Source organism: Martes martes (assembly GCF_963455335.1).
Source record: "Martes martes genome assembly, chromosome: 4".
NCBI classification, from domain to species: Eukaryota; Metazoa; Chordata; class Mammalia; order Carnivora; family Mustelidae; genus Martes; species Martes martes.
In genome coordinates this window covers 107,018,633-107,038,633 of record NC_137891.1, presented here as the reverse complement: position 1 = coordinate 107,038,633, position 20,001 = coordinate 107,018,633, and the positions used below count along the sequence as shown (strand labels likewise).

At 40.4% G+C, this 20,001-nt stretch overlaps 1 protein-coding gene across 5 annotated transcripts in view; it reads left to right on the top strand.

Annotated features, from left to right (window-relative positions):
- Positions 1-20,001, top strand: part of CDC14A (cell division cycle 14A) — a gene marked incomplete at its 3' end in the record, with an annotated part of 171,167 nt that overhangs the window by 74,833 nt on the left and 76,333 nt on the right. For all 5 annotated transcript variants that reach the window (XM_080801548.1, XM_080801546.1, XM_080801547.1 and 2 more), the window contains 2 exons: positions 6,892-6,958; positions 10,403-10,465. In XM_080801548.1, coding sequence (XP_080657674.1) covers positions 6,892-6,958; positions 10,403-10,465 — 130 coding nt within the window. The remainder of the gene's footprint in view (positions 1-6,891; positions 6,959-10,402; positions 10,466-20,001) is intronic.

The following is a 20,001-nucleotide window of genomic DNA, read 5'->3' as shown; positions in this document are numbered from 1 at the left end:
TTAACATTTACAAGGTTGCTTCTTTCTGAGTGATGTCTGGCTGCTTAGGTACAAGCAGTGGTATGTCGGTAAACTGGCTCTGTAAGTAGAAGGTGTTTCTTGATTTCTATGGTGTAAATACACCCATCAGTGCTGATGTGGGTTCTCAAAATTCCTGAATATTCAATAATCACTTACAGGAGCCCATAAGAGACAGTTCTATGACAAGAGTGGATTAAGCCCTTTCTCTTTGTATCTAATTGTGCATGGTAGTTCTTGTTTTCTTAAATTTAATTTTTCTTCTATAGCTTCTCTTCAGAATAGATGCAAAAATGTAGAAATAAAAAAAGTCCCAACTGCTTCTTACTCATTCGTTTAGTTTTTCATTCAACAAGTATGTATTGACTGCCCGCCACTCCCAATGTCAAGAGTTACTGGGTTTTTATAATAATTTCATAGTCGCTTTGTGGTTCAGTTGACTATTATGCTGGATGTCACATTTAAAAAGAGAGTTGTTGGGATAGATGGAGTTTAGATGGTCAAGCATGAGGCTGGGTTAAATTTGTATCTGGATGTGTCTAGACAGCTGTTGGCGGTAACATTAGTCTTCCATATTGGGGCTAGAGATGTATGATTTATTCTTCAGCAGAGAAGAATGATTAGAAACCCCAGGTGTTTGGGGTATTAACTTATCTCTGATTGAAGAGCAGCCTTGTGTTTACCTGCTTAAGAGAGTTAATGCAATGCTTGGCCAGACTATCCTGACAGATACAGGGAAGAGCTGTGGTTTTTCCAGGCAGTGTGGTGAGCCCATACTTCCTCCTGCACTTGAAGTTTGTGGACTTCAGTAGTCCTTTATGGGGGAGGTAACAATTAGACGTGCCCTCTTATTCAACTCCGTAAATATTTGGCTCAGTAAGTATGGATGAGTGAGTGAATAAATACATGGATGAGTAAAAAAGCAAACCAGGAGTTAAAGTTGGGAATTATAATTGCAATAAAAAATGTGGGACTTTAAAACTTTCTATCCACATCAGTATCTTGATTTAAGTTCTAAAAGCTCTGTATAGTCTCTCTAAAGTGTCTGGGTTAGAATAAAGGTGTGTTTAATACCACTTGATAAGCTCCTTTACTTAACTGAAGTGCCTAGTCGGTATCTATTTTGTGCCAGGCAGTATGTCCGGTACTAGGGAGAGAGGGTCGAGTGAAAAAATGTATAGATCCTGCCTTCTTTGAGACTGTTACAGAGAAAGCGGCAGAGTCAAATAAGCATGCCACAATATAATATCAACTATAGTTAAGTCCATTTAAAAAAGGTGGGGACCTGCTCCAGCCAGCGTGGCATTGAGATTTGTCCTCAGAGACTTTGATCTCTGTGTGAGCTGGGCTCTGAAGGCTAACCTAGTCAAAAGCAAGCTGGAGGACATGTGACCAGCAGGAGCAAAAGTCCTGTGGTGAGCGCAGAGGGCTCTATCTGAGGGGTTAAGCAAGGCCTTGTGATGGGCAAATTGTGTGGGAGCATGATATGAGGAGGCCTAGGCAGGCAGGGTCAGATACCCACCAGGCCTTGTATTTGTTGACGATTTGAACTTTCCCGTGAAAGCAATGAAGTCAGTGAAAAGTGAGTGGGTCAGATTTACCTTTAAAAAAATATCCTCTGGCTGCTGTGAGAAGCCTGATCAGGAAGGCAAAGAATGGGTGTGGGAAGGCTGTTGTAGGAGTTCACCTGAGAGGTGGTGGGGAAATTGAGGAGAAGTCAGTGCAGGCAAGAGGCAGTTAAGAGGGAGAAGCAACAAAGCATGATGGCAGACAGGATAAGGGGAATGAGAGCTGGAGTGACATCTGGGCTCTAACTTGAGCAATTGTGGAAGCCGAATCTTTTAGGAGACAGACCGTGCTGGAGAACCGGTTATTGTTGTTGCTTTGAGGTCGGGCAGCTGCAAGAGAGTCTTCTCACACAGTGAGGTGCCTTAAGACACCCAAATGGGAGGGTCACGTATGTGGTTGGCTATCCTGTTTTTGCAGTTTTAAGGAGTTTGTGCTAGAGAGAGCAATTTGAGGTTCATTGGCAGACTGATGGCAATTTATATGGATGGATGAGATTGTGTTGGACAGTTCTCCAAATGTGCTCCTTCCCACCAGCAGCATCAATAGCCCCTGGAAACCTGTTAGGAATGCAGATTCTCCAGTCCTGCCCTGGACCTATTGGATCAGGACCTTGGGTGGGGCCCAGTATTCTGTGTTTTGGGAACCGCTCAGGTGATGCTGATGCACTCCATCTAATCCTGGGCTAGGGAGAGGGCATGGAGCGACAAGAACTTGAGTCTGGGATTGAACCTTGAGAAGCTCTAACTTTTAAGGATGGGAGGTGAAGGATGTCTTTGCCAAGGAGACTGGGTAGGAGCCATGTCTGGAGAGGTAGAAAAAAAAAATCCAGAAAGTCAGTGAAGAGAGTATTCAAAGGGGCGAGATACTTGTTGCCGACAAGTTCAGTCAAGTAATGCTTAGGAAATGTCCCCTGGGCTTGGAAGAAGCAGATCTAGAGAGATAGAATGTAGATTACTGACTGCAGGGGATGGGGAGGGAGAGGGAGCAGTTACTGTAAATGGACACAGAGTTTCTTTTTCGGGGAACACAACTGTTTTAGAATTAGTGGTGATATGAATTGTGAATATATCGAAGCCACAGCATGGTGAATAGACTAAAAGAAATCACCGAATTGTGCAATTTAAAAAGGCTGAATTATAAATTTTATCTCAATTAAAAACAAAGCCCCCTGCCCCCTGCGGCTTCGCCATGTGGAGATAATTGGTGACTTTAGTGCAAAATGTTCATGGCATGGATGAGAGAGGATACAGAACAGAGGTTCTTAAGATTCGAGAGGAGGGAAAATGGAGGCCAGGAGAGAAGTCATCCTTCAGAGACGTCTTGTTTTAAAGGGGAGGCCAAAGGGAGGGTGGTGGTTGCGGGGAGATACCAAGTCCAGAAAGTCTGGGATGGTTTTTCTTCTTTTGCAGATGGTAGAGACGTGAAAGTGTTTAAATTCTGTTGGGAAGGACCCAGGGGAGAGATCTGGAGAAGAAAGTGATCATCAGTTGTGTCCAATAACGACACAGTTTCAGAGTTGAAGGGACTTCTTTGGTTAATGGTGTTTTCCTAACCTGGATCTCCATTTCATACAACAAAGTAGGCGAAAAATAATCCTGCAGCAGTCTTCCGATTCATACTTGAACATTGCATGGGGGCAGGAATCCTGCTGTCTTCCAGGGCCAACCATTCTATTTTCAGATGGTTTTGACTATATTGGGGGGTTGAGAGAAATTAGCAGGGAAGAAGTCATTTATCAGATGGGAGATAATGTTTCTTTTATAGAATAAAACTTCTCTTCTTCTGAAATGGACTTTAATCTTATTTCCATCATTTCCTTCATTCCCACTCCCCAAAGGACCCAGTGCTGCCAATACCTGAGCCTTTGGGGAAGTTTCTAGTATTTGTTGGGTTGATTCTCTGACTTTTTCACTGGTACCTTAATATTCAGTTTTCTTGGTTTTGTAATTTATCACCACTCATCTCTCTGATTTCCAGGTTTTGAGATTTTATTGCTACTTTCCCCTCTCTTGTGAATGTGTTGGATTCCATTTTTTAAAAAGCCTTTCAAAATTCTCTTTTTAGTGTGGTTTTGATAGATATTTCCAATCTGCCACCTCTACCTTCTCTCTCTCTCTCTTCTTTTTAAAGATTTTATTTATTTATTTGACACAGAGCACAAGCAGGGGGAGCAGCAGGCAGAGGGAGAGGGAGAAGCAGGGTCCCCACTGAGCAGGGAGTCTGATGCGGGGGCCTGATCCCAGGACCCTGGGAGCATGACCTGAGCTGAAGGCAGACGCTTAACTACTGAGCCACTCAGACTCACCCTACCTTCTCTTTCTCTCTCTCTCTTTCTTTTTTTTTCTTTCCACCAGAGAACATGTAACCTGTTTTTGTATCCCTTCACTTTTATGGTTACTCTCCTTTGACTAAGTAGGAGGTGGGTTCTACTAATTAGCCTTTTCTCTTGCTTGGTATGGGGGCAGGTTTTGGGAACCTACTGTCTTCTTGCGCCCTTCATGAGGATTAATTACCTTGAGTAATGGGTATAATCTCCTTTGGTGTTTCATCTCCTTTCCCCTTTTCTGAGAATGTGACCTCATTTTATTGCAGCACTTATTACATGTCAAGCTGTAAACTTCTCCCTGCCTTTCCAGCCAGCTGTGACTGCTTTGTGTCCTTATTCTGTGCCATGGTATGTTTAACTGGCCCTCCTCTGTTCTACAGATTTGATCATCAGGTCACCAGAGCTCTCTTTTCAGGCCCTGGGAAAAACTGTGGCTGGGATAGGATAGGAGATGTCATGATTGTCTCACTAAACTTTGCAGACAGTCAGAAAGACTGGGTCTGGCCCTTTTCTGATGATTTATACATGTGAATTTATTTAGGTGACTCTAGGCATAGGAAAATATATTTCAGAGAATAAGGAGTACCTCCAATTCCTAAAACTGTTTTACTCTTTTAAATAAAAAGAAGTGTTTTTTTTTTCCTTTTCTTTACTAAAGCATTTTTCTTCTTCTTATTTATTTATTTACTTTTTTATTTATTAAAGATTTTGTTCATTTATTTGACAGACAGAGATCATAAGTAGGCAAAAAGGCAGGCAGAGAGAGATGGGGGGGGTGGGGAAGCAGGCTCCCCACAGAGCAGAGAGCCAGATACGGGGCTCGATCCCAGGACCCTGAGATTATGACCTGAGCTGAAGGTTTAACCCACTGAGCCACCCAGGCATCCCATAAAGCAGTCATTTCTAATCTAAGGTGTGTGGAGAAAGTTCAGAGAGTTGCTGAATTTGTATGGCCAGAAAAGTGTCTTTGTTTTCACTAATCTTATAACTGATAAGATTACATTCAATTATAAATGTTAGAAATAAGCTATAGTAGTATTAGCAATATGAATGACAATCACAATAGAAATTACAGATACTCTTATATCCCATTACAGTTTTTGCCTACATCTTATATATTTCACATATCTTATTTATGTTCATTCATTCTTTAAAATTAGAGTCACTAGTAGATCTACTAGATCTTATTATATATTAATAAAATAAGTAAATTATTAAGTAAATAAGTAAATATGGTATTGTAAGTTTTTTATATTTTGATAAATTTGACTGGATTAGTTTTTTGGTATTCATTTATATTTTATTTTATGCCTTTAAAAACACTATTCTGAGAAAAGGGGTTCACAGGCTTTATCAGATTGCTGAGGGGTTCATGACACACAAACGATTCTGAACCCTGTCCCAAAGAGACAAGTGCCTACAAAGGAATATGTGATTATTAATATAAACCATTTTATCTTGGATGCCCAGCTATACCTTTCTCTGTTTTTGTCCATTAAAATTTGCTTCTTAATATGTGGTTTATGTCTTTACGAGGTATTTGGAAAAGGGGCTGTTTTGATTTTCACTGACCCATGAGTTCAGATGGCATTAAAAAAAATCTCGAAATCAGATTTACTTATCAAGAATAACCCTTCCTATTTCTTTAGGTTAACTGAACTTTCAGGACTTAAGCATTTCTGTTAAGTCGCTTTGCTAACTTACTGTTTTTATATGAGGTTGTCAGCATGCTGAAACCCAGTGATGTTGAAGCAGTAGTAAGGTCAAGTTCCCTAGGATGGTTGTGATATAAAACTCAGTTTTATGTTAATTATTTATGTTATATTTTATGTTAATTATGTTAAAGCCCTTCAGGGTCATTTTCTCCCCATGGACATCATCACCTGGCACCTTCCCCACTGCTGCCCTTGGACTGACTTTGTGTGGTACATTTGACTTTGTCATTGGCAGGTCCCTCCCTGATAGCTCTGTTCCTCTGGGTCAGCAGCGGGGGCTGGGCAGAGAGACAGAGCCTTGAGGTCAAGTTTCTTGCCTTGGACACCTTGGAACACCGCTAGTGTTAAAGCTCCAGTGCCAGTTCTTGCTTAACTGACCTGCACTTGATACTTCAGTTTTATGTTGCGTAAAGCAAGTCTGCTAAGTTGCTCTAAAAACTTAAATAAAGTATGAAGTACTCAATTTTCGGTGCAATAGATTCCTAATCCTTTTGATACAATACTTCATGGTGCATTAGAAGCTCCCATGGATACTGAGGGGAGATTATTTGGAAGCATGACTGCATTTTCCATAGTTTTTTGTTGGGGGGAGGTGGGGAGTTGATGGAGGGGTGGCATTTAATCCATGAAAATAACAGCTAGCATCTGTTGACCTGCCTACGTTGTCCTCCTTACATTTTTATGCTCGTATTTACTATATTCCTGATAGGTGGTTGTTCCTCTGTATGAATACCTTTAGTGACTGTGAATCTTTTCCTTAGTGAAACAGTCCAGTTCACTGTTAATAATATCAAGGAGAGTCATAACATTTATTAGGGGCTTCCTGTTTGCTAGGCTCTTATACGGAGGACTTTATATTTAGTAAATGCATTCTGACAACAATCCTGTGAATGGTGGATACTATCAGTAACATCATTTCAGAGATGGGAAACTCACAGAGGTAAAATTAACTTGCTCACGGTCCCAGGCAGTATGTGGCAGAGTTGGAATTTGAACAAAGGCAACCTGACTTCAGAGCTCAGGCTCTTCGATCTGGTTTTCTTAATTCTGCCTATTGGATTAAAGCAATTTCAGAAATGCTTCAGTTAAGCTGTGAGGGTAGTTAACTAGTAGGATCTGATGTGTTACATTAATTTACCATTAATTAAATTAATTAAAGCTGTGAAGCCAAACAAGCAGTCTTCAGTTGACTTTGTTATGTTATTATTTGACTATTCTGAATGTACATTTTTAGTGTCGTTTCTTTTTTGTGTGTGTTTATAGGGATGCTTCCTTTGGAAATTGCACTTACAATCTCACCATCCTCGACTGTTTGCAAGGAATCAGAAAGGTAATAATAATTTTCCTTGCTATCGTTGGTGCAGATGTTTCAAAATATGAAAAAGGAATAATGTCAGTATCCTTGCTTGTCACTGGAGAAAAGACAGGCAGTTAGCAGAAGGCTTTCCACTTCTTGATGGAATGATTGATGTGTAAAATATAGACCATTGGGCAAATAGAGGGGTGTGTGGGGTAACTCTGTAACTCCTGATTGAAGTAGAGGGGGTTTCCCTTCCTTATTTAAATTACTCCTCTTCCTGGGCAATTGTATGACTTGTGTCTGTCTCTGTGCCTGTGACATTGCTTTGTCACTGGGTCAGCTTCCTTATCAAGCCAGCGCTTGGTGTGGGAGAGATAGGAAGCCACTGCACACCTCTGTTAGTGTGGAGGAGAACATTTCCATGTTGGTTTCCTACCTGGATATTGTTACAGTAGTAAGTAGGCCAGATATTATTATCTCATTATTATAGATGAGGAAACAACCCCAGGGAGGGTAAGCCACTCTTAGGGCTACAGGGAGCTATTAGCAGGGCTAATTCTAACTCAAATTTCTTTATCAATTTGGAGCTTTCTAACATCCTATCAGGGCATCTTATAAATCAATGGTTTGTCAAAGTGTGGGGCTAGCTAGAGACTCAAATTCTCAGCCGTCCTCCGAGACTGATGGAACCATAAATTATGGGAGTGGGGCCGCACAGTCTGTGTTTGACACTCTGGGTGATTTGATGCACTTTACAGTTTGGAGGCATAGATTAGTTATTCATATGTATAATGGAGAAGTGAATCTAAAATATTTTTGAGAACTTTTAGAGCATGTTCTAGAAGCATTGATTTACTGAGAAGTCATGCATGCTATAGTGTGAAGTTCTTTTTTAAAATATTTTTAAAGATTTTATTTATTTATTTGAGAGAGAGAGAGCGCATGAGCAGGGAGAGGGTCAGAGGGAGAAGCAGACTCCCTATTGAGCAGGGAGCCCATGCAGAGCTCGATCCTAGGACCCTGGGATCATGACCTAAGCTGAAGGCAGACACTTAACCCACTGAGTCACCCAGGTGCCCCTATAGTGTGAAATCCTAATGAAGTTTCAAAGTACATCATTCCATCTTGAACATATAGCCATGATGTATCACTCAGGAATGTACATGTTGCATAGCCCGTGGGCAAGTGTCATTATGGACTATGGATACACCAGGAGAATGATTCTTGTTCTAGTTTCTTTTCTGATGTAAGACTGATTTTGTTACATTTTAAGTTGAGAAAATTGGTATGATCAGTATGCTAGTTTTATGTATGTTTGGTTTTGACTTTGGTATTTCATTTAAAAATGAATAAACTCTGTGAAAGTTTAAGATAGTTTCAAGTATTTTTCTTTTCCACTTAAAGACTATCAGCATACTGTAGCTCACCCCGTAAGTAGTGTCTCCATCCTAGACTTCTAGTAGCACAAGTTAAGAACATGTGTGAAGAGATAATTCAATATATAATCTACAACTATAGCATTAAAAAAGTATGCCCGAGGAGGGAAAATTTAATTTATTTATTGTTATTGTTGTTTTTATTATTTTGCCTATTCTGCCACCTGGTACAGGCTGTTTCTTTTTATAAATGTATGAAGTTCAGAAAGAGTTCACATTGGAATATCCCCGCCTGTTATGGTAACTTGGTAACTGGATATAGAAATTTATGACATCCTTCCTGTTAGAGAGGAAAGGTGTGACTTTGTTCATGGATAAGGTCTTCTGTAAATTTCTTGTTTCATCAAGAGCTGGGGCTTCTTTTACCCAAACGTAGATGAGATTTTAGAAGATCTGACAGATGTTCAACATGTCCTTAAGCAACTGAGACACATTAGCCCCCTCCACACTTACATAAAGCCCCGTGTTGTGGGCAGTTGCGTGGCAGTGAGGACCATACTCCTAAGAGTGTAGACAGAGTATGGCTGCACTTTTGCCTTGTTTGGAAGCATATCTTTCTGATTTTGTTGCATTGGCATCATCATAAGCATGGTTCTACCTGGGTGTGAACTACACACAGAAACATAGGCAAACACACCCTTCAAATGAAGAAATAAGAAAGGAAGGTTATAGTCCTGGCTCTATTTTTCTCACTTCTTTCCCGGGAATGGTACAGATGGATCTACTAAGTTGCTATATTTAAAGGTGAGATAATTTAAATAACTTGCTTTGCTTATAATAGTAGGGGTTGACTAACTCAGCAGTGTCAGGATTTATCATTTATAAGAATCACCTAGAAGGCATATTAACATATTGATCCTACCCCCAGAGAATCACATTTAATAGTTCTGGGATATGGGGTTTAGGACTCTGTATTTTAAATCTAAATTACTGAGGTGTTCTGTTGCAGGTGATTTGTGTTCTGCATTTTTTTTTTTAAGATTTTATTTATTTATTTGACAGACAGAGATCACAAGTAGGCAGAGAGGCAGGCAGAGAGAGAGGGGGAAGCAGGCTCCCTGCTGAGCAGACAGCCTGATGCGGGGCTCAAACCCAAGACCCTGAGATCATGACCTGAGCTGAAGGCAGGGGCTTAACCCTCTGAGCCACCCAGGCACCCTGTGTTCTACATTTTAGACAATGATGGTCTCAAACGTATTTTTGAAGATAGATGTCCTGGAGCTTGGCTTCATAGTTTCTTCAATTTTTAAGGGTTTGAATATGTAACTTTTAAAAGTAACAGTGGTTTTGTATTCTATTACAATCTGTACAGCTTCATGACTTATAAAATTAAAGACTGTTCTCTTCAAAATATTATATCTGAGCAAGCTAGATAGTTTTTAAAAATTCTAAGTCATTAGTTATAAAAAAGAGTAATGAATGTGTTCTTTGTGTTATTAAAAAGTACCAGCTCTTCCTCTAAATTGTAAGAGCAGACAAGTACACTTTTACTCTGTCAGTAACTATGACCATAAAACAAATGCTCTCGAGAAGTTTTAGGAACAAAGAAGCGCCTATGAAGTAAAAATGCCCTTTTTTGCTAAGTATCTCATTAATGATCAAAGGAAAACAGAACCTCCCAGGAATAATTGATTTTTCTTCTCCTATCTGAAAAGTTAATTACTGTTATATATCCTATCATAGTTTGATATGAATTAATTGCCTGGTTCCCAATAGGTTTTAACTCTACATTTGCTAGTATGTTCCATTTTATATACACAATTAACTTACTACATACAAAACAAATGTAAATAAGGACTCCAGATATATTTTGCAGGACAAATTTTCATGCTTTTCTAAATGTTAAGTCCCACTTGTGAGGAAGTCTCAATGCACTTATCAATGTTAGAAGGTGATTTCTAGATATGCATTTTAAATGAAAGGTTTCAAGCTTTTCAAACTTCAGATTAGTGAGAATCATTTGTGAGCAGGAATTCTAGGAATGGCTTGAGGACTTACCAATTTGGTGTGGAAAAACTAATTCAAATTCTGCTTCTAGGGATTACAACATGGATTTTTTGACTTTGAGACATTTGATGTGGATGAATATGAACATTATGAGGTTTGTACATTTTAATTTTTTACAAGATATAATTTCATTTAATTAAAATCCCCTGTGCTCCACTCCCCCAACCCGTTCCCTCCCCGGCCCCAACACTCAGGTATTGCAAATTGAGTGGCTTCTAAAGTAAAAGCATTCTGGAGTTTTCTATAGCTGTCAGTTTTGTCCTTTCAGCTTTGGTTATTGCCTCTGAACCAGGAATACCAGAATTTTAGTTTGGGAAAATGTCATTATCTATAATGTTCTTTCACTAAACTTCCATTAACAATTACTTTGCACATTTAATTTATAAGGAAAAATAATTTCAAAATATAGTTTGATAGTGAAACTGAGTTACTGTTATTTTAAAAATTCAGATTCTGTTTAAAACAAAACTTTACTTGTAATATTTTTATTATATTGTAATATTTTTGACTGCATAAATTTAATTTTTAAATATGGCTGAATTTACCTAGTTCTACGAATTGGCTGAATTTTTTTTGCCCATTGCATCATGGAGGTTTTAAATAATGTCTTGCCTGTTCAGCGATGCAGAGTTTAGGCAAGGCCTGTCCCACCTAGGTTGCTGTATAGGAGATGTTGAAGAAACAGCTTTTCTGGAAGATGAGAAGCCTGTAGAATGCGAGTAGGCCCAACATTCTATGGAAGTGAACTCACCTGTTGGGGTTCTCCAGACGACTTGTGAAATGTATTACTACACTTAGCAAGAGAGGGCAGCCCTTTCCCTTTGCACTCTAGTTCAGGATCTCTGTTTGGATATCCTGCTTACAAGTTAAACTTAACCAGTCTGAAAAGAAACTGACCATCTTTCACTCCACTGTGGTCTTCTGCTTCATTTGTCTGTATTAATGGTACCACCTACCCTGCAGTTCACCCAGGCTCAAGAACAGGAATGCTTCTCTTTCCCTCTCTAATCTAACCAGTATTTGAATTCCGGGTGTGTGTTTCATCTTCCCTGTGCTCTCTGTTCTCCCTTCCTTCCCTCTGGCTCAGGTGTCGTGCCCTCTCTTGTGGACTATGAGAAGCACTCTCTAATGAGCACGGGTCCTTCTCCTGTTGGTCTGTCTTTCACCTACGTGACTGAGTGATCTTAGAACAGAACTCTCATCATTCTTGGCCCCAGACTGCATTGCTCTGCAGAAATGGGGATGAACTCCTCTGTGCTGGCATTCTTAGCATGGATGGGCTCCAGCCCACCGAGAGCCTTGTCTCCTGTTTGCTTACCATGCGCTGTCTGCATGCCATTCCCACAGAGCTGCGTGTTCACTGCTTCCCGAGTGTCCCCGTGTCCCGGCTGAGCTTCCTTTCTGCCACATGCCCATCCCCTCTAGCGTTTCCCCTCCTCTGTTTTGTGTGGGTCACATCTACACAGAGCATTACTCTCTTGAGTATTTTCTCCCTTCAGTTTCATGTGTTACAATTTGTACTTTCCATGTTTCCTGTATCTTGGTTTTATTTTTCTTACTGGATTACAAACTCCTTGTGGATAAGACATGACTAAGTGGAAAAATATATACTGAATACTTCGATAGAAAGGTTTAATATCATAAAACTGCTGTTTCTCCTCAAATTAATAAATGTAGTACAATTTATTAAAAATCTTGAATTTTTTTTTAACCATAAAAGCATGGTTGTCATGGCATTTTTAGTAGTGGCAAAAGAATCCCCCCCTCAAGTCCCACCCCCACCCTCAGCTAGAAACAGAGACTGTGCACTCATAAGGGAAGGTTGAATGATTTATAGTACATACACACCATGAAATGTTATGTGCTGATGTGAAAAAGTGAATTTGAGCTATACCACTTGTCTTGGAATGATTTCAATAATACGTTGTTTAGGAGAAAAGATACAGATAAGTGCTCATAATATAATCCCCTCCTTTAATTAACAGTAATGAGATCCCATTTCACCCATGTATGTATATCTGTATTATATGAGCAGAGCTGATTTCCTGTGACGCTAATAAAGCTGAAATTTTAGAGGACCCCCCGCCGACTTGTGTGGGCATCTTTTAAGGTCCTATACCTAATTTTGTATTCTTTTCTTAAAGCGGACTTCCAAATTAGATGTTTCAGGCTCCATGTATATGAGCATGGAGAAAATGATATGGCAAAATGCGAAGTCCATTTCCATTAAAGGAGCTACTGGGGTGGACACTCAAGAGGAGGAAGGAACAATACCACAATAAAAAGAAAAAATTAGTTAGCATTTTACTTATTCCTTCATCTTTTTTTAAACCTTAATGTTGATGTTGAGAGGTAGTTGGAAAAGCTGTTGAAAAACCTGAGACAGTAGAGTTTAATTCTTGCAAACCAACCAACTGGCCAACTAAAAAAAAAAAATTGTCTGTTAAGAATGTGGTCATACCCTCGCCTGAGTAAACGAACAGCCATAACATCAACAACAACCCAGGTAATAATGGGAGGCAGGAGGCAGATGGTGAACATTTGAAAAGTTTTCTGTCAAATTACTTCCTTTCTGAGAATGATATATCCCTTCTATCATAAAGCCCAGGAAAAGAAAATCACAAAGAGAAGTATGCTTTTTGGGGAGTGAGCATGTCATAAATGCTACTTAATGAATAAATAAATGAACTCTGTTCCCAACAGTCTGTGGGCCTCATACTTTCTTGTCATAATTTCGCACACTGTTCTCTCACCTGCCTTAGTGAGTTTGGACAATGGGTGAACTTGTGGGATAGCTAGAGACACATATTTTGTGTTTTCCAACAAAGTCAGTATTCCAATGGAGACATTGTGGTTTTCAAAGTAAAATTTTATCATTGACAGCAAATTAGGAGACTGTTAAGTCTTGGATTAGTGGGGAACTTTCAGGATGAAGTTTTTCCAAGGCACTTCTTGACAGAACTACATTTAATATATAATTTGGCTCAAGAAGAAGCCTATATTAATGAGACTACATCTCTGTGTGAGATTGAAGGGCAGTTTTATGATAAGAATGCCAAACGTTGTTAATGACAAGATCAGCAGAACATGAGAGATACTCACTTTATAAAGTCTACAGGTAAATCTATGCCTATTCTGCAAAGGGTTATATCCATTTTCCTCCTGTGATTCATGGGTCTAGAGCAGTGCTGTCCAATAGAAATATAATGAGAATTATAGAGATACTTTAAACATTCTAGTAGCCACATTTAGAAAAAGTAAACAGAAATGATAAAATTAATTTTAATATATTTTATTTAATCCAATATCCCCAAAATATTTCAACATGTAATCAGTATAAAAATTATTAATGAAGTATTTTACATTTTTATTTTTGAACTAAGCCTTCAGATCTCAGCATGTAGTTTGCTCTATGGCACATCTCAGTTTGGACTAGTCACTTTTTTTTTTTTTTTTTAAAGTAGGCTCTACACCCAGTGTGGAGCCCAGTGTGGGGCTTGAACTCATGACCCTGAAATCAAGACCTGAGCTAAGATCATTAGAAGCTTAACCAGCTGAGCCACCAGGTGCCCCTGGACTAGTCACATTTCAAGCGCTCAGTAGCTACGTGTACCTAGAGGCAGATTCTGTGGGGACGGTCTTGACCATGAACTATTGGAGTCCCTCAGAATGACATGAAGCCTGGGATAAACAGAACAGGTTATATGGCCTTGCTTTAGATGATCTAATTATTCACATAAGAGTTAAAGCCCTGTCATATTTAGAGGGGTTGGGGTAAGATATCTCAGACTCTTGCTCTATTTTCATGGAACTTGCAGAATGGCCCATTAATTATTGATGAACAAAAGTATCTTCTGAAATGTGGTCTCTCAGGTTCTTTACCACGCTGTTGAACTGTACATTCTTCACCTTGGTGCTGATCAAATAGATGTAATTCTGACAGCTATGTCCTGAAGGTCCCATAAAGTAACTGCAAGAAGGTGGCCCCAAAACTTGCCCTGAGAATCAGTGTCCAAACAATCATACTTTAACAACAGGTTTCTCAAGGTATTTTCTTTTTCTTTTTTTAAAAAAGATTTTGTTTATTTATTTGAGAGAGAGAATGAGAGAGGGAGAGAGAGAGCATGGTGGGGGGAGGGTCAGAGGGAGAAGCAGGCTCCCCATGGAGCAGGGAGCCCAATGAGGGACTCGATCCTGGGACTCTAGGATCATGACCTGAGCTGAAGAAGTTGCTCAACCAACTGAGTCACCCAGTCACCCCCCAGCTCAAGGTATTTTCAAAGAACTGAGAGAGCAGTCAACTCCTGTGAAACATGGCCATTCATGGGTTTACTTGAAAAGTAGAAATAGACCTTTGGCCCATGGGAACAGCAGTGAAGATGAAAGAGCTTGAATATTGAAATTGTGTTTCTGTGGGTATGTGAGGAGCTGTACCCTCACATACCTCTATATGGTAACTGCTCGTGTAGGATAATATTCTGCTTGTGAGACCCTGCAGTAGCATCCATACACAGAGTCCGCCTTCAGTCAGCCTTTTTTAAACTCTTCTTGGGGGAACTATCCTTACCTTGCCGAAAATGAATGGTGCTGCTCTTAGGCATTATTTTAAGTCATTATTCCTCAAAGAGAGCTTGAAGTTGTGTCTTTTGTTTGTTATTTGGATGTCTCTGAGGGACTCCGGAAGTCTGCTGTCTTTGATGATGTCTCTATGTTGGCCACACACAGAGTCCCAGAGCAGCATCCTGTCCCTGGGAGAGGGGAGGAGCAGAGAGGGGCAAAGAAACAAGCTTCAGGGGCAGCATGTGGAGATGCCTCCTCATTTATTACCCCATCCAGAATTTGGCCCATGTCATTGCGAGAAGTTGCCTTAAGTACTCTTTTGGGGATTAGATGGAGTTTCAAGTTTACGTAACGCCTTGCTTCAGAAATGAAGAAATTACATTGACGTCATGCTTGGACTTATTTTATATCTTCCACTATCTTTCCCCCCCTCCCCCCCCGTGAATCATTTCTTTTTTGAGAAAAGAAAAAATAGTGCTTTCTGTGAAGTAGCATTGTCAGTGTGAGGATAGTTCCCAGAATTATTGACTTGACACTTTGCTTTCACAAGCTGCCAACCCGGGGCCGCTTTACCAGTGGTTACTTGATGGGTGCGGTTGGAGTTGCCCCTGGTTACCGCAGGCCGGGTGCCGGACCGACGGGTTACTGCCTGCTTGAGCGTGGAGACACAGTGCGGGGCCTTCTCTTGTTTCTCTCATCAAGGCGCACGTGGAAAAGGATAATATTTGCTCAGCACCCTGTGATTATAGCTCACAGCTGTCGATGACTGGCCTGGGGCCTCTGGCTGCCCTGGTCCCTGCCCAGGCAAATCCATTGTTTCACTGGGTGGAAAGCTTTGTCCAACAGAAATAATGATGTACAGATCAACCTTTGTTATGTGAGGGTCAGGAAGCTGTATTACACTCTTTATGGCCTCAACTTGATAACTTTTCAGTTTGTTTATTGAACAGATGTTTATCAAGTACCTCCTGTTTTCTCAGTGTATTTGCTAGGTCTAATACTTTCTTTCTTTTTTTTTTTCCTCAAGAGAGTCCCTACAGTATCATCTCTTCATGTGTGGGATTAGAGCCTTTGTTCTTATCATCTGCTCTCTTAGACTCCATATATTCTTGCAGAAGTTATCATGTCTGACCTTTGTCACAAGCCCCATCTTCATGCTTATCAGATGAGTTGTCTACACAGAATTTCTCCTTTGTCCATGGCAGACTGGATGTGGAAAATTTTGCTCCTGAGATAGTCTAGTAATTAATAAGTCATTATTATTGGCTATCTTCACCTACTGGGTGTTCTTCTGGGAAAAGAGCATTGCTAGTCTAGAAGGTGACTTCACATAATCGTAGCCACATCACAACGAGCCCACATGGGAAACTGTTTATGAGAAAGTGTTGGTCAATTCTGGATGTCTGGGAGTGGGTCTTGACTCTTGGGCCTCTTCCATATTACTGTCAGAGTGTATGTCTTATAAATTGAGTCTGATTATATCAGTCTCCTGCATTGGGTCCTCTATGGGCTCCACACTAACCGAAAGTGTGGAGGAAATGCAAACTCCTTAATATGGTCCCAAAGGCTCTCTTGACATGGGTTTTTCCTTCCCCTCCACTCTTGCCCTTTGCCCTTCCCTTCCCAGACCCAACACCACATAGCTTCCCAGACTGCAGCATTTCACGCTCTTGTTCCTCCTCATGCCTGTGATCCCTTCTTTCCTGCCCACCATATTTATGTAGATGTGTCTAAGTCATTCCCAGCTCTTTGGGAGCTCTTCTCGCACAGTGTTGCTTGATGCTGTTTACACATCTGTGTCATCCCTGCACTCTGGCTCCTTGAGGTCAGGAACCATGTCTTATTCATCTTAGTATGCGTAAGTACTCAGTAGTGTAGTATACTCATAGTGGGCGCTCATTAAATGTTTGTAGGATGAAAGAATAAATAAATGATTAAATGAATACTGAAAACAGAAGTATAGCACCTTCCAGGATATTTGATATAATCTGTTGGAGGTAACTACTTTTCAGTGGAAAGTGACCACGACTTATTAATGAAGAATGCATCCTGATTTTGTAATACCACTCCTGGGGAAGAAGGTACCGACTATGGCAGACATCTTTAAATGATGTTTCTTTCTTTCATTACCAACCAATCTATGCTTCAGGAGTGAGTTTTTGTTTTTGTTTTTTTTAAAGATACTATTTATTTATTTGAGAGAGAAAGGGAGCACGAGTGGGGGCGGAGGGGTAGTTGGGGGGAGAAGCAGATTCCCCGCTGAGCAGGGAGTCCAATGTGGGGCTCGATCCCAGGACCCTGAGATCGTGACCTGAGCTGAAGGCAGGTGCTTAACCAACTGAGGTACCCAGGCACCCAAGAGTGAGTTTTTTTGTTTTTGTTTTTTTTTTAAACCTGTTATGTGCAACACAGATTGCTAGGTATTATAGTTTCAACCAGGCTGTCTCTGTAACATCAGTTTAGTTTAATATATGAACAGAGACTCTCCCCAGGTTGACTATGTCATCCTTCATTGCAGTTAATAAGTAAATTGTCAAACTAGGTCTCCCATTGCTCTGTGCACCACCACTAGGTGACCTGCTGTTGAACACCTGAGGTATGTTTCAAAGCTTTGCTTTGGATTAAAGTTTGTCTACCAAACTAGAGTGTAATCCGGATGTTGCTTGCTTGGTCTGCCCTCTTGTTCAAGGATTACTGAACTAGAAACATGGCAATTTCCGCCCTTGTTATTTCTCGTGAATTCCTGCCACAGGACTGCCACAGGTAGGTGAGCACGTCTTCACCACCTGGAGGCACTATAGAAGTATGCCTCCCACAGGGATTTGACTACTCAACTGTTTAGAAGCATCTCCTGAAGCTATCCTGCAGTACTGATTATCCCACTCAAAGGCTCCAAGTTCAAGGGAGCAGAACGCCTTCCTGGACACTGCAGCTACTAATGTGGAGGGACCCAGTATTGCCACACCTACTGATCCACTATGCCCATTCCTGGTTCAAAGATCATGTTGGTTAACTATAAAATGTTTTGAGGTCTACCTTGTCCTAAGAATTTCCCATGGTTTTTTCCTTCCTCTTTAATTGCTGTTTGGTTTCTGTCCAAGCTTCTTAAGAGAGCAGCCTTGACTCTGTTATTAGTCAGTCAGTTGGTGATGGTCTAGTTTTTACCTTTGTGAGTCTCATGAAACTTCCTTGCCCATAGAAGAGTCAGCAAACCAGGTGGTTGTGTTTGATTTCCTTCCTACTTGATTTGTTCTGTGGCCACTCTCTAACTCTGGACACCCCCCTTTCCTTCACTAACTTCTAAGGTTCCATCTCTTGCTTTTCTCTTCCTTACATCTCAGGCCATCTTTCTCAAGTTTCCTTTGCAAGAATTTTCTCTTCCTTTGCCCACCTGAAATGCTGCCCTTCCCTAGGGCTCTGGTTTGTTGTTGAACACGCTCTCTGTGAGTGAGGGCACCTGCTTCCAAGTTTCAACAATCGTATATGTGCCAGTGGCCTCAGATTGCCATATCTTGAGCAGTGGCACCTGCAAACATGCCCTGGGTTCCTGCTCCCAGCGTCTGCATCAGCAGAGGCATCACTGGCCTGGGCTGCTGGGCAGTCTCCTAAGGGGTCTCTCCCACACATGTCTCCCCACCCCAGCTGGAGTGAGCAGAGGTGAGACAGTCATCCACATGGGGCCCTCCTCTTTCCCTCCACCATACTGTCTCTCTCAAAAGCAAATCTAAATTAATAATCTAGAGTTTAATTATCTAAAGCCAGATGGCATGGCATTTTAATTTAAACCAAATAACTCAAATATTTACTTTGCTTTGAGAACATAAAATGCCAATTACTGCAGCATATTTGCATTTATGTAATACAACTATACCATCAACACTATTTTATTGTTTCAGAAGTTAGGGAACTATAAGGAAGGTACTTTTTAACAAATAAAAGGAGACTTTGTAGTTCTGCCTTTTTGATTTTTCAAATAGTCTTGTACCATCCTTACACCTCTTATATGCTTCTATTATAGCTCTTTTCAAAGTGTAATGCAACTTTTTTTTTTTTTTTAAATTGGTATCTTAGTCTGGGCTTCTGTAACAAAAGTACCATAGACCAGGTGGCTTAAACAACAAACAGTTATTTCTCACAGTTCTGGAGGCTGGGAAATCCAAGGTCAGGGCACCAGCAGATGTGGCGTCTGGTGGCCTTTTTCTGTGTGTCTTCTCATGGTAGAAAGGCAAGGGCGCTCTCTGGGTTCTCTTTTATAAGGACGCCTATCCCATTCCTGAGGATGCCATCCTTATGATCTGATTGCCCCCCAAAGGCCCCACCTCCAAATATTATCATACTGGGATTAGGTTTTGACATATGAGTTTTGAGGGGACACAAACATTCTGTCTATAGCAATGGGTACAAGATAGAGCTAACAGTACTCACCTCATAGGGCTGGTGCATGAAATGAATTGCCTGTAACAGACTAGAGCCTAGCACACAGTCAGAGCTATCTATGTATTTGCATCTGTTATTATTACTGTTCTTTGTCACTCCCACTTGCCTTCAGGCTCCTTAAGAGCACAGAGAAAATACTTCTTATTATTTTGTGTGTGACACCAAGTTATAGTCCTTGAGACATAATAGAGGCTCAGCAAATGTTTTAAGGAATGTTGAATTGTGCTTAAACACTGTTTGTCCACGTTGTCCTAGAAAGCATATCTGTTGATAAAGGGAATCAGTCCTGTAATTGTTGACCTCAAGGTCTGTCTTTCCTGTTTTATTGTCTGTTTATTACAATGGTAAAATGCCAGATGATTTTCAGTATTGGGACTGAAAAATATATTTGTGACCGTTACAACAGAGGCATGCCTTACCAGCATAGATATATTTCTTAGATGTTGTAAAAATTTATGTTTTCAAGTCAAATTATGTTTACTTTTTATTTTTCCAGTTTTAATACTTATTTACTTTGTAAGAAAACTTGATTTTTTCCCCCAAATTTTATTTTAAATGCAGCAGCAGAGTTAGATATTTCAAAGAAATCTGGTTGTAGACTGAATCTTTTGTAGGCTGAAGAATCCATAGTAA